The sequence below is a fragment of the Gopherus evgoodei genome, chromosome 5 (genome assembly GCF_007399415.2).
Source record: "Gopherus evgoodei ecotype Sinaloan lineage chromosome 5, rGopEvg1_v1.p, whole genome shotgun sequence".
In the NCBI taxonomy this organism is placed as follows: Eukaryota; Metazoa; Chordata; order Testudines; family Testudinidae; genus Gopherus; species Gopherus evgoodei.
Window position 1 is genome coordinate 28,094,012 of NC_044326.1, and position 13,239 is coordinate 28,107,250.

The 13,239-nt window shown below is 40.2% G+C and overlaps 1 protein-coding gene across 1 annotated transcript; it reads left to right on the forward strand.

The window, feature by feature from the left end:
• The first annotated feature begins 412 nt into the window (after positions 1-412).
• On the forward strand, positions 413-13,163 carry ZNF518B (zinc finger protein 518B). The gene is made up of 2 exons (XM_030563517.1): positions 413-493; positions 7,348-13,163. Exon 2 carries the CDS (start codon positions 7,566-7,568, stop codon positions 10,740-10,742), a length of 3,177 nt encoding a protein of 1,058 aa, XP_030419377.1. The 5' UTR covers positions 413-493; positions 7,348-7,565; the 3' UTR covers positions 10,743-13,163.
• The last annotated feature ends 76 nt before the right edge of the window (positions 13,164-13,239 follow it).

Consider the following 13,239-nt stretch of genomic DNA (forward strand, 5'->3'; position numbering starts at 1 on the left):
GTTTAAAGAATTCTCTTTACTCCCCAGGAAAGCTACAGTGAATCGCCTTTTGCAACAGATTGTTTTCATCCCTATTATGCCCCTCCCTGTATCAAACAGGCCCCACAACCTCGAAAGCCACCATGTTACAAGCCCATGCGAAGGAAACCCTGTAAACTCTTTGGAACACACCGTTACCAAGCCCTGCCGCCGGGGTTGAGCCTCGCTTGGCGGCCCCGTGGGCAGGGGGCTCATACAGTACATCAGCCCAGGCCCTGGGCCGCCCGGAGCTTTCCAATAAGGCCCGCCCCGTTCCCGGAGCTCTGTAGAGTTCTACTCTCCGCGGGCGGGCGGGGCGGCGGCGCTGGCCAATGGGGCGGCGCGGCGGCTAGGCTGGGCGCTGAGGTCAGTTCCGCCGCACACTCGCTGACTGCTGCACTCGGCGCAGGGCGTAGAGCCGAGCGGGGCGCTTCGAGCGCGCGTGGGGGGGGGGGCGTAGGCTCACTCACGGAGGGTAAGTACCTGGCAGCGGGGCGCTGCCGCTCCCCCGCAAGGCGTAGGCGGGGATGGGGGGTGCTGCTGGCGCTTCGCTGCAGGGAGGAGGGGGGCGTCTGAGTTGCTGGCTGAGCTGTGGGTGTTCGGGATCCCCAGCCCCCCTCCTCCCCCCGTGTAACCTGAGGCGGGGGCTGTCCTAGCCCCCCTTCTCTCCCCGGGGGAGGCAGCCTCGACTAGGCCCCAAGCGGACACCCTCCCCATCCCGCTGTGGGAGGAGTCTCCAGCAGCGGGACCTGGCCCTGCAGCCCCTAGTCCTGCTGTTCCAGCTCCTCTAATTCCGTGGGTTTCTTCTCCTCTCGTCACGGGGCGGTGGAAAGGGGTCCCCCAGCTGCGGTCCAGGCGGGGGTTGCATTCTTCGGCTGGGGGAGCGGTAGGACCTGCTCCTGCCGCACTCTGTGCTGTCCTCCCTGGGCCGGTTGGAGCATTGCCGGGATTAGTGGAAAAAACCTCCTTCCTCCAACCCCCCTTTTATTTTGTAGTTACAGACTGTGAGAAATGTCTCTTTTCCCCAAGGAAGGGATCAGGGACCCTGCTTTGAGCCTTGCAAAGTGCAGGGAGGGAGCAGGTTGTCTGCTCTAGTTGGGTCCCAGTAACACTGTTACTTGGATGCATTTCCTTGGGCACATTGGTGCAACTTCTGGCTGTTCAACAAATTTTGTATGTGGTCATGGGGTTAGCCTTTTGTAGAGCCTTTCAGACATCCATCGACACTTACTCTTTTGCCCCAAGATTACAACTGGGTCTTTTGTCTTGGTGCTGAATAGGAACTTTGGTTAGTGGTTCTGCTACTGAGGAAAGTTTAGTACATGACCTTAATATACAAATTAACAGTGAAATACTGTAGGGCAAGAGCTGTAATAGATGATCTAAACGAAATCTTTTCTATCTGTAATTTGTTTCGAAAGAAACTCCCCTAAGACCGTAGTAGAATGAATATATTTCCTCAAAGGATTTAAACACAAATAGTGATTTGTAATTAATATCCTGTAGGGAATAATCCTGCATTATCTCAGATTTGGCTAAATGCCTTGCAGTATATTTTCAATAGCAAATTTCCATGCTGTTACTAAGAAGACCATCAGTGGGACTACTCGTGGTAGTAAAATGTTTCCAGGATCCAGGTCTAAGAGATACATACTTTTTAAATAGGATACCCTTCATCATTTGGTTCTATGTTTTCTTCAGTGCTGTTCCTCGTTACTGTATTCTTATTTGCCCTGTAAGTATAGAATAGTATAATACTAAACCCTGGTTAACCAAGCTTAGAATATTGAGGGATTTTTTTAATGGGCATAAATGTGTGCAACAGAAAACTCTGATACTTAATTTAAAGGCTGGCAATTATACATCTAATCACAAACAAGTGAAGGTATCTCTTGAGTACCTTTTACAAAGGTTACTATAGATGCAGTAAATATTTAGCATCTTAGGGTGTGTGTCAGGTTACTGCAACAGGACTACTCTAGTTTTCTGCTTGAGGTTGATAGCAGCATTTTGTATATAAGTAAATTGAGGGCCCTCATCCTTCACTGAACGATGTAGGTAGACCTCTGTAGTTCTCAGTACAGGAGTGAGGCCCTAGAATACTGTGCAGTGCAGTGCATTTACAATACATTCTTCTTGTTTTCCTGAGACAAAATATTTTTAAGCTATGCTTTGAAAAATATATTTAAGCTGTGGTTTAAAAATACCCACAGTTTGTTTTTAAATTAATGTTTTGTATAATTCACTTTATAGGAGGTCCCAATAAATTGTTCTGCATATAATTCAAATGGAGATTTTTTTTTTACATGAGCACAGGATGTGAAATAATATAAAATAGTTTTATATTTTATAATAAAGGCAAGCTTTAAAAACTGGTGCATGATTTTTGCTTTTTTAAAAAAATCTGGTGTATTGATATTTTTATTTATTTTTAAAGAGAGAAGAACTTTGAACTCCACATAATACATTAAGTGTTCTGCTACATGGCTAGAAGTTCATTTGGAAACAGGATATCTTCTACACCATTATTTTTGCCAAAGAAAGTTCCATTGGCAGATTTGGTGGCTCACTTGCTTTTTAGTACAATATTGTTTCTTTTTAATTTATTAATACTTTTCTACATCTTTCGAAGATATCAGAACTGAAAACAGTATTCCAGTAGATTTATATTACAACATTATAACATTTTTAGTATTCTCTTCTCTTCCATTCTTTATATATTTAAATCTTTTGTTTGGTATATTGGCTGCTGCTGGACGAGCAGAGGTCCAAAATGATACCTTTGGATTGTATAGTCATCTGTACTTTTCTGTGCACATTTGAGTTGTGCTGCACTTTGAAGAAACTGTTTCGTTTAGTTAACCATCTGCATTGTATCTCTGTAAACACTTTGAAGAGTATAAAGGTAAGCTACAAAGTGTCCAGTTTTTCTACATACTTTGTCATGCTGGTGTGTAGGAAACCCGCAGTATGTTGCCTCCTGAGACTGTGTGGATTTGCACAATTCATGGTAACTGTGTTCTGAAATATTCTCACATCTTAGTCAAACATCTATATTTCTCTTGTTTTCATTCATTCTATCCCACACAATGACAAAATGGAACCCTTCACGCCAAAACCTTCCAGATTGGACATTCAGCGCTCAAGAACAACCAGTGGTGGGACTTGGCAAAGCAAATAGGGCATGTCATTAAGATGTCAGATTGCTGTTTAATCTTTTTTTCTCCCAGAACGTTATTTGAATGTTTCTGTTTATATTCATTCTCTTGATTCTAATACAAATCTAATCTGAACATGAGATTTGCCACATGTTTAAATATAGAATTTCTTCTAAATGTAAGGCCTGTTCAGTTCAGAGAACTCAGTAGGGACAGTCAGCTATCTAAAATATCCCAGTTTAGTGTTTACAGTATCAAACTTTCTACTTTTAAACTGAATAGCCCAGTTGCATGTCTGTTAAATCAAAACTTTCTTAAAATAGTTTTGTTTCAAGCAAACTTCAAAATCTCTCTTGTGTTCGGCTAAGGCCTGCCTCTTTGATATACTTCTGTTCATTTGTCCATATTTTGTGAAATTTGTCTTGCTGTTTTTTTAATAGCATAAGAAAACACTTGTGCTTTTAATTCTTTTGTGTGTGTGTGTGATCAGGTAATTGGCAGCTGAAGCCAGAAGGTTTTGTTTCCCTATTTGGTTGAGTGCAATTATATTGTCTATGGATGATTGCACATAGTTTTTTTAAAAAACGCTTAGGATTGTCAATGAGAACATAAATGTTCTCCATCTTTGCTTTTGATATACAGTTTCATTAACATTTCAATGCTGCAGACAACATCAAAACAATTGTGTGGATGCAACACTAAGTTTTGAAGAAAATGTATTTTAAATTTAACAGCATTATAAACATCAAGTAAAGCCCTGTATCATCATCTTCACCTGAAACACAGCAGTAGGTCTGCCATATCTATGCCCAAAGGAAATAAAGACTTGGATGGAAAGTGGCTTGCTCCTGTTCAACCTTGATGAGACAGAGGTGATACTGATATGAAAAGAGACAAACCTGGATGGGACAAATAGGAATTTTCATTTAGTTCTCTAATAAGGGCATATACCCTCCAATTGTCAATATGGTCAAAGCGTTGGAGTTATAAAACATACTCATAGACGTCCAGATGGCTCAACAGCAGTCAACCTTTGGCTGCACAGGAGTCTGTCACTGCTTCCAGATGTGGATTTAGCTACAGTTATTACCACATAAAACTAGATTACTACAATTTGGCTTCATCCATAATGCTATCAGCAAACTACAGTTTTATTCAGCACATACCACCTATTCTGCTAAGTGGAGTGAACCAATAAAAGTACATAACACAGTTCCATCAATGACATTTGATTTTCATAAAAATTGAGGTGGTACTTCAAAGCCCTGGATGGACTTAAAACCAAGATATCTCTGAGAATCAATCCCTTTCCATGGCAGCATTTCCTAAGAACACTAACTGATGGAATACAGATTCAAGATCAAATGAGCTCACAGCAGTGCATTGTCTGGAAGTCATTCCCACCATAGTTCAGGCTGACACGAAAACTTATAGTGTAAAAGTGTCCTCTTTCACATGGGCATTGCCTTTGTATGATATTACTAACTAATCCCAACATCATGCTCTTGGGGCAATTGCCCAAAACGTAGCTATCTATAAGAAAGCAAAGGGAGGGGAGAGGATGACTCCTGATGGATACGTTGCTATGCAACGTTATCTAGAAATGTCTCAGTGCCTAGATACGCATTATGCAATGGCATCTACATGTATAGAAATGCTTGTACAGGGAAGATGCAAATAGATTTTACATGTTGATGCTTGAGTAGACGCTACACAGAAGGAGAGTATATATAATTAATCTTTATTTAGCTTTGTGCATGCTTTGAGCAAAAAAATTATTTTTATTTTTTTAACATATATCAACATTCTCACAATCTAGACAACAGCTGAGGATCAGATTTTATTTACATGAAGTTTGAAAACCACAGGAAAAAACTCCATTGCTCTTTGTTCAAAGAATTTTGGAACTATCAGGTTGTGAAATACATTTTGTATAGGCTAAGAGTGCATGGTTGACCATTGTCCTCCATCTTCTGTCCCACTGTTTGTTTGGTGGTGGGTTTGTGTGTGTGTGTGTGTGTGTGTGTGCGCGTGCGTGTGTGTGTGTTTTCTTTCTTGTTGCATCTTGTGTATTCAAATTAGATTTAATCTTTTCAGGGCAGGGATAGTATGCCTATGCATAGAGTCCGGCATGGATACAAATTTATACCTGCCGATGTGGACAGCCATGGATATAAATCACTATCCACAGAACCACAGGGCTCTCCTGGAAACCATAGCGGTGAAAGGAGCAGAATGTGGGGCTGCTGCTCCCAGAAGTCAGTGCTCTGTGCTGGCAGCAACTCTGGCATGGCTGTACCGCCCCTAGCCCCACCCACTGATGTGGGCACCATGCTAACTGGCAGCTGTCCCTGCTCTCACACTTTGTTCAAGTGGCATGCATGCCCCCAGACAGGAGGTGCAGACAGCTGAGTGGAAGGGACAGGAGCAGGGCTGGGGGTGGTACAGCTGCGCTGAAGGAGCTGCCAGAGCAGGGCGCTGGCTCCTGGGAGTGGTAGCCCCACATTCTGCTCCTTTTGCTGCTGTAGCTCCCAATAGAGCCCTGCAGTTTTGTGGATATTGATTTATATCTGTGAATATGTCTTTGTATTCGTGCAGGTCTCTATCTATGCAGTAACTAGCACAATGGAAATTTAGTTCTGATTTGGATCTTTGTGCAGCACTGCAGTACAAATAATAAAAAAAAAATTATATATCAGCTAAATTGGTTAGTCCTTATCAGTGGTAGGATTGGCAAACTAAGCTATATGCTTTTTTATGATTATCCAAATTAATTTTGATCAAAAACTTTGGCACTGACTAAGAGAACCTTATTTGAGGGCTTGTCTACATCAGAAAGTTGCAGCGCTGGTGAGGGAGTTACAGCGCTGCAACTTTGAAGGTGTACACATCTGCAGGGCACCACCAGCGCTGCAACTCCCTGTTTGCAGCGCTGGCCGTACTCCCGTTTTGTCTCGGGTGTAGAGGATCCAGGGCTGGTAATCCAATGTAGACACTTACCAGCGCTTTTCTTGACCTCCATGGAAGGAGGAAGCCTCTGGTAATCAAGCTGGTCTCCTTTCCCGGTTTGCTCTCTCGTTCCCGGAACCCCGAGCAAGCAGGTCTCCTTCCCTGCGGTTTGCTGGGTGGCTTCGGGAACGCGAGAGCAAACCGCGGCGAAGCTGGTCTCCTTTCCCGGTTTGCTCTCTTGTTCCCGGAACCCCGAGCAAGCAGGTCTCCTTCCCTGCGGTTTGCTGGGTGGCTCCGGGAACGCGAGAGCAAACCGCGGCGAAGCTGGTCTCCTTTCCCGGTTTGCTCTCTCGTTCCCGGAACACCGAGCAAGCAGGTCTCCTTCCCTGCGGTTTGCTGGGTGGCTCCGGGAACGCGAGAGCAAACCGCGGCGAAGCTGGTCTCCTTTCCCGGTTTGCTCTCTCGTTCCCGGAACCCCCCTTGAAGCCGCCCAACAGCGCTGCAGTGTGGCCACATCTAACACCACTTGCAGCGCTGGTTGCTGTAAGTGTGGCCACTCTGCAGCGCTGGCCCTATACAGCTGTACTAATACAGCTGTAACAACCAGCGCTGCAAAATTTTAGATGTAGACATGGCCTGAAATATTCAACCTCACTGGAGCATTTCCAAATTGTCTAAGTCAAGGGGATTTTTAAGCTAACTTGTGGTAATTAGGAATGTGATCTTGATGGATAACAAATACTCATTCAACTCTATCTCAATAGTCTTTGTAAGGGCAGGAAATTTTAGATCTACCTCTTCTTTGTTCTCAGCAGAAACAAGACATGGAAGTTGTATTCTAGTGTCCATGTGATAATTTGGCTTTTGCTCTCAAATGATAGAGAGGTTTCTCTCTGCTTCAGTAACCTTATGTCAAATTTCATTAGTTTTAAAGAATTTTAAAAAATACATAGGAGAAAATACCATAGAACACTGTATTGTGTGAATTTTATATAATGCAGATTACAGCTGCAGGATGTAAGCACTTGTGAAAGAATACATTGAGTACACTTTAATGGTTGTATGTACAATATGCCTAATAAAGCAGAGAAACATAGATTTGCAAACTGTATTTCAACAGTCAGCTATTTTTATTATACTGCAAGTATTTACTTACCAAGTAACAACAATTTTTCAGTGTTTTTTCAATAACTGACCCAATCTTTCGCTTTTATTTTTTTAGTGCTACAAGGTGAGAGAATCCTGTAGAGAACTGAAAATAGAGTTTTATGGTTTCAGAACTTGAAGCAACACTTATTCATAAAGATAAAATGCATACTCTCCAGAGCAGTTGCCCGAATGATAGCTGAGCAACACATTTGAGAGACTGTCACTATGAAAATTGTTTGTGTCTATTGCTATTGTATTTGACTAAACCAGCAAAGAGCCACTTGTTTTGAAATGCAGCTAAAGAAAATGAGAGAAATTTTACCAAAACTGTATACAAGCCAAGTTAATGACATAAATAATTCTTTGACTACATCTCCAAAGCAAGCCAATGAGGATGAAGCAAATCAACCAAAAGGGACTGAAGGCCAGAATTGTGACTATCAAGTGGCTGAAGCTGAGGATAAGCTGTCATTGATCCTTTGTATAAAGTGCAGAAGTATGCAAAAACTTCCAGTGCATGAATTACAAAAGCATAACAAACCCAGGCAGACTGAAGACAAAAACTTTGTTTGCAGCAGTTGTAGTCTGAATACGCCACCGACTTTCCATTTTGTAGCTGACAGTGCCACTGCCATAGATTTAGAAAATCAAGAAAAACCATCCCTAAGTAAAACTCAAAAAACATTTAAAGTAAAAAACTTTCAACCAGACAAATATTACTGCGATAAATGTCGATTTTCAACAAAGGATCCTTTTCAGTATAAAAAGCATGCAGTTCAACATGAGGAGATTAAGTTTGTTTGCTCCCACTGTAACTATGTATCCTACACCAAAGGAGAATTCCAGCGGCATTTGGTGAAACACACTGGAACTTTTCCATATCAGTGTGAATACTGTGAATATGGTGCTGTTAGACATGATTATATAGTTAAGCATACCAGAAGAGTACATGAAACAGTTACTGAGAAGGGGCCAGTGAATATGGCTGCAAAGCAAGAGCAAAAGAGATCTTGCTTATCAAAGAGAAGCACTTTTTCTGACAAGCAGAAGTGTGATCTAAAAGTTCCTCTTCAGAATGAGCCTTCAGATTTATCGTCAAGTACAACTTGCAGCAAAATCCAAGATGAAATGAGCAAAAGAGTTTGTTTGTCTGGCGATGTAGAATGTAGCCTAGGTACAGCATCAGTCCGAGATAAAACTGTATTGGAACCAGCTGAATTAAACATATATGAGAACCAAAATGTGGAAGTTGAAGTTTATTCTCCAAAAAAAGAACCTGTACAGCCTGGAATGCCATTAACAGTGATTGCACCTTCAGAACTTGTAGTTCCTTCTAACTGCTTAGCTCAGTTATTAGACATAAAAATAGTGAATGGCACACAACAATTGGTTCTTAAACTTATTCCCCTGAAAGAAACAAGTAATAAGCCTATAAACTGCGAAGAAGAGAAACCCAGGAATCAAGGTGCAGAACAAACAGAGAAAGGAAAAAGAGTAACTTCTGTTGCTCAAAGTGAATTAACCACTGAAGCAACTGTAAATGTATCTAGTATTAGTAACATGTTTGCTTTAGATAATAAATACAACAGGAACTCTGAATGTCTTAATTCCTCCAATTCTCATACTTCAGACTGTAACTCAAATGTACCTAAGCAGGATAAATCAAAAATAAGTTGTCCTAAATCCTCAAATAAGGAAAAATATGCAAAAAATGATTTATACTGTTCTAAAGAGACTCTGGACATGCCCACATGTGCATATGCTGCTTCTGCTGAAGGTGATGGATCCCAGACTGTTTTGTTGCAGGCGGCTCAGAGGAGCAACAGTTCTTCTTTATCTCCTGCCCTTGGAGAAAAGGACATATTGTCTTTAAATGGTGATGACAAAGAATGCAGGAGCCACATCATTAGCTCTCTGAAAACACATTTATTTGATACCTGTTTAGTTAAAGAATCTTTTAAAACCTCTCAAGGAGGAGGAGAGTTCTCTTTAAATAAAAGTGCATCTTTAGAGGAATCAAGTGTTGGCTTAAGTAAATTAAACAGAGAGAACTCTGATTGTCAAAATAATCCTTTAGAAGCTTTAGAATTGCAGAATGTAGAAAATAAGGACAGCCCTCCTGAGGGTCCTGTCATTTCATCTGTATTTTCCCTTAGCTCTGGGGCTGAAAACATCCCAGAGGGAATCAAGTGGGATAATACTGCATGCAGTAAAAAGTCAACAACAATGCTGTGTAGAAAGATTGCTCAGTTGATGTCTGCTGCCGAGTGTAATGTGAAATCTACATTGGCTGCTTCACCTATGCCTGTTAGATGTTGTGCTTCTAATAAGATGCCTTTGCCTCAGGAAACTTTAGCAAACTCTGAAAAAAATGTCCCTGTTACTGAATTGGAACAATTTGCATCTTCTCTTCAAACATTGCAGAATGGTGGGATTGGTAATGAACTGTGTAATAAACAACCACCACAATCACGGTCAGCTACAACAAAAACTAAAAGTAGAATGACTAAAAACACTCACGTTGCTACTCCAGTGTTCATTCCAAAAGGGACAGTGCTGAGGGTCCTGAATGTCGCTAGGAGTGAAAACACAAAAGAAGCAGGAGATAAGAACGAAATTACATCTGCTACGATGTGTTGCAATGAAATGTTTCTACCACGACCAGTTCCTTTCAGCATTTCTGAGAAACTAAACAGTAACTTTCCTTTGCCCAATGAGAGTGAACTTAATGAGCAGTCCAGAAATCAAAATATGTCGCTTAGGCACAGACCAAAAAGAGAGGCTAATGCAAAAAGTAATAGCAAACAAAATTGTGTACTACTGCATCAAAAAAGTGATGAGCTAAGTAAGCAGAGCAAACTTACTTCAAAGGATCAACTTGTATCTAAAAATAAGGTAAAACAAGCAAATTCCAGGGATTATTTGTCTAAGAAGAAAACAAGAAGCCACTCAGAAACCAGTGGCATTTCTGAGGTGATGCTTCTTTTGACAGCAAGACGTCTTAGGCTTGTACCTCTTAGAGAACATCAGTTGATAAAATGCCCTCGTCGTAACCAGCCTGTAGTTGTGTTAAATCATCCTGATGTTGATTCAGCAGAGGTAATTAATATAATGAAAATTGTCAACAAGTATAAAGGCAATATTGTGAAAGTCGTTTTATCAGAAAGAACAAGTAGTTGTCTTGGTGTGAAACAGTATAATAAACGGCTTACATTTCAGAACTTGGAAACAAGAAGCGAAATGAAAAAGCAAAACTTTTTAAAAATGAAGCTAAAAAAGACCCATAGAAACAACTACCGGGTTGTGGAAACGTCACCAGCTAAAACACTGCAGTGTATGTTTAAGTGTTGGTTTTGTGGAAGGATATATGTAGACCAGGAAGAGTGGATAAGTCATGGACAGAGACATTTGATAGAAGCAACCAAAGGCTGGGATGTTCTTTCTCTTCCTCTAGAAAGCCACAAGTGAGAAACTGTCAGTTTACTGCTCTTATTTTAACATGAGTGCCATTAATTTGTTTGGAAAGGGAGACAGAAGTAAATATTTTACTGGAGGATTTTTATATTTAGCAGGTGGGAGAGTAGTAATAGGGATTACAAACTGTATGAGAAGCCAGTCTTGAGCACTAAACGCTACATAGCACTCCGATGCCTGAAATAAGTGTTACGGCTGTTCCTTGCTTTTTTGAAGGAGACCTGGAAATTATATGCTCTGAAAACATTCTAGTGTAATTCTCTTCAATAGGACACTATATGCAGTAGTGTTATGTTGCAGGGTCAACACAGATTTAAAATATCCAACTATATGACTAGCTTAGTGGTTCAGCTATCAGGCATAAGTCTAATGAAGAGCATCTTTGACTCCGCTATGAATAAAAAGACGTTCATCATAATTTAGTAGCAAATTTAAAAAAATGCCATAGAGGAAGAAACTGATGCTGAATCTGATCAAACTCCAATTTTATAGAACAGAAATAACTGCACTGACTTTAGTGGAGCTACACCAGTGTAAATGAGGAATTGGTGAGATCAGAATCAGACCCATTATGTGGAATGGCAATGAAAGCTTGATTCTGTGTTGTGCAGTCAGGGGCCAAGTTGTGTATTGTGCCACACAGGTGTGAACGGGGAAGAGGACACAGGTGACTACTTACTGTGCAAGCAAGCAGGAGCTCAACTTAGAGTGCTTGAAATGAGGCCTGGCTTCTTTACTGGCTGGCATGATGTGATTCTGATGGATTGTGCTTTAATGAGTTAGGACCTGACCACACCAACATATGCTGTAGGGCGTAATGATCAGTGCTATGTGTAATCCCATTAGAAACGTACATGTTCAGGATAGAGCCTTTAACCAGGACCCCAGCCAGCCTAGCAACTAGTGCATAGATGAGAAGAACTAGTTGGAGAAGCAGACTGCTGCTTTGTAAAAAGAGAAGTTATGTTGCAGAACTCTACATTGCCAGTACCTATCCACGTTTTCAGTAGAATCTTTGTTTTGACATCCTAAATGTGAAGAATTTGAATGTTAGAATCTACACCTGTAAGCCTCAATTCAGCAAGCTACTTACCAATAATAAGAAGCACATGCCTAGGCATACTCCCATTGATTGCTGTGTGACTACTCAGTGATGTCAGTAGGATGATTCATGTGCTAAGTGCCTTGCTGAATGAAGGTGAGTTTTTAGTTGGGAAAGAGGATGGATGATAGTGAAGTTTAATAGTTGGCCACTGACTTATAGAATTTCCTTGGTTATCTTGTCACAAATTGTAAACCGTTTTATTTTTTAAAATGTTATGTACAGCAAGTAATGACTTGAGCACATATTTGCAGTCACATTTCTACAGGTAAAAAAATCATTAATTTGATGCTGGAGATGAATTATACATTTGAACTTTGTATAAATGCTTGTAGTTCCTAATTGTTAACAGTGGAAAAACACATTTTGTTAAAAAAACAAACAGACAAAAAATACAACACCCCTCCCACCCTCCACCCCAAACAACCTACTAGTCTGGGAATATTTTTGTTTTTTTTAATACTCTAGAAAATTAAACATGCTTTTGATAAGATATGTTCTATATCTGTATTGAAATGTAAATACTTTACTTTGAAACTATAAAGCACATGTTGAGACTTAGGTCTAATTTACAAAAACAGTTATGTGAAACTTTGTCAGAGCATTTTGCAATACAATATTAAAATCTTCAGATATTTGGTGCTCTCAGAAGGGAGATCTTGTATTACTTTGCAACTTTTTGTATTGTAGTGAGAGGCTAAACTGTTCAATAGAATACATTTTTGTATTCTCTGTTTTTTTCCAGTAATTAAATGACAGTTCTTATTTTGAAATGGGAATTTATATTTTTTTAGATAGGTACAGTAGAGATTTTCACTGTGTTCTTTGAAGCCAAACATAATATTGTTTTTAAATTGTGAAAATAGTTTCCATTTCTAAATTCTGTCATATCAGAGTATAATAAATATTGAAACTGGTAACACATGAAAAACCACTTCTGGCCAAATTCTTCCTCACTTACACTCATCAGCCCAGGCAGATGTTTGAACCGACTTAAGTTTCTGTAGAAGCTATTAAGGAAATACTTTTGAATCTCTATTTGTTTAAGAGATGTCATTGGCAAAATATGAATATTTTTAATCAACTTTGTATTCTTAAAAATGGTGCTGCGTGCAGGATTATAAACAGATTGTAGATGGGTTTAGTAGTGTTTTTCTTTGCCTATTTTAGTAAACAAAGAAGAGTCTTTTTGTATCTGAATTGTTAATCTGCATGTAACTGTTCTCCCTGTATTCAATTTACAAAATATAAGTGTGTTTATATTAACATGAACATTTTTAGTAAATTGAATTGTATGGTGACTATAAAAATTAGACAGCAGATCTCATGCCTCTTTCTCTTGCCAAGGATATCCAAACTCAGCCCAGATGGGTGTGTCTCTAATTTTTG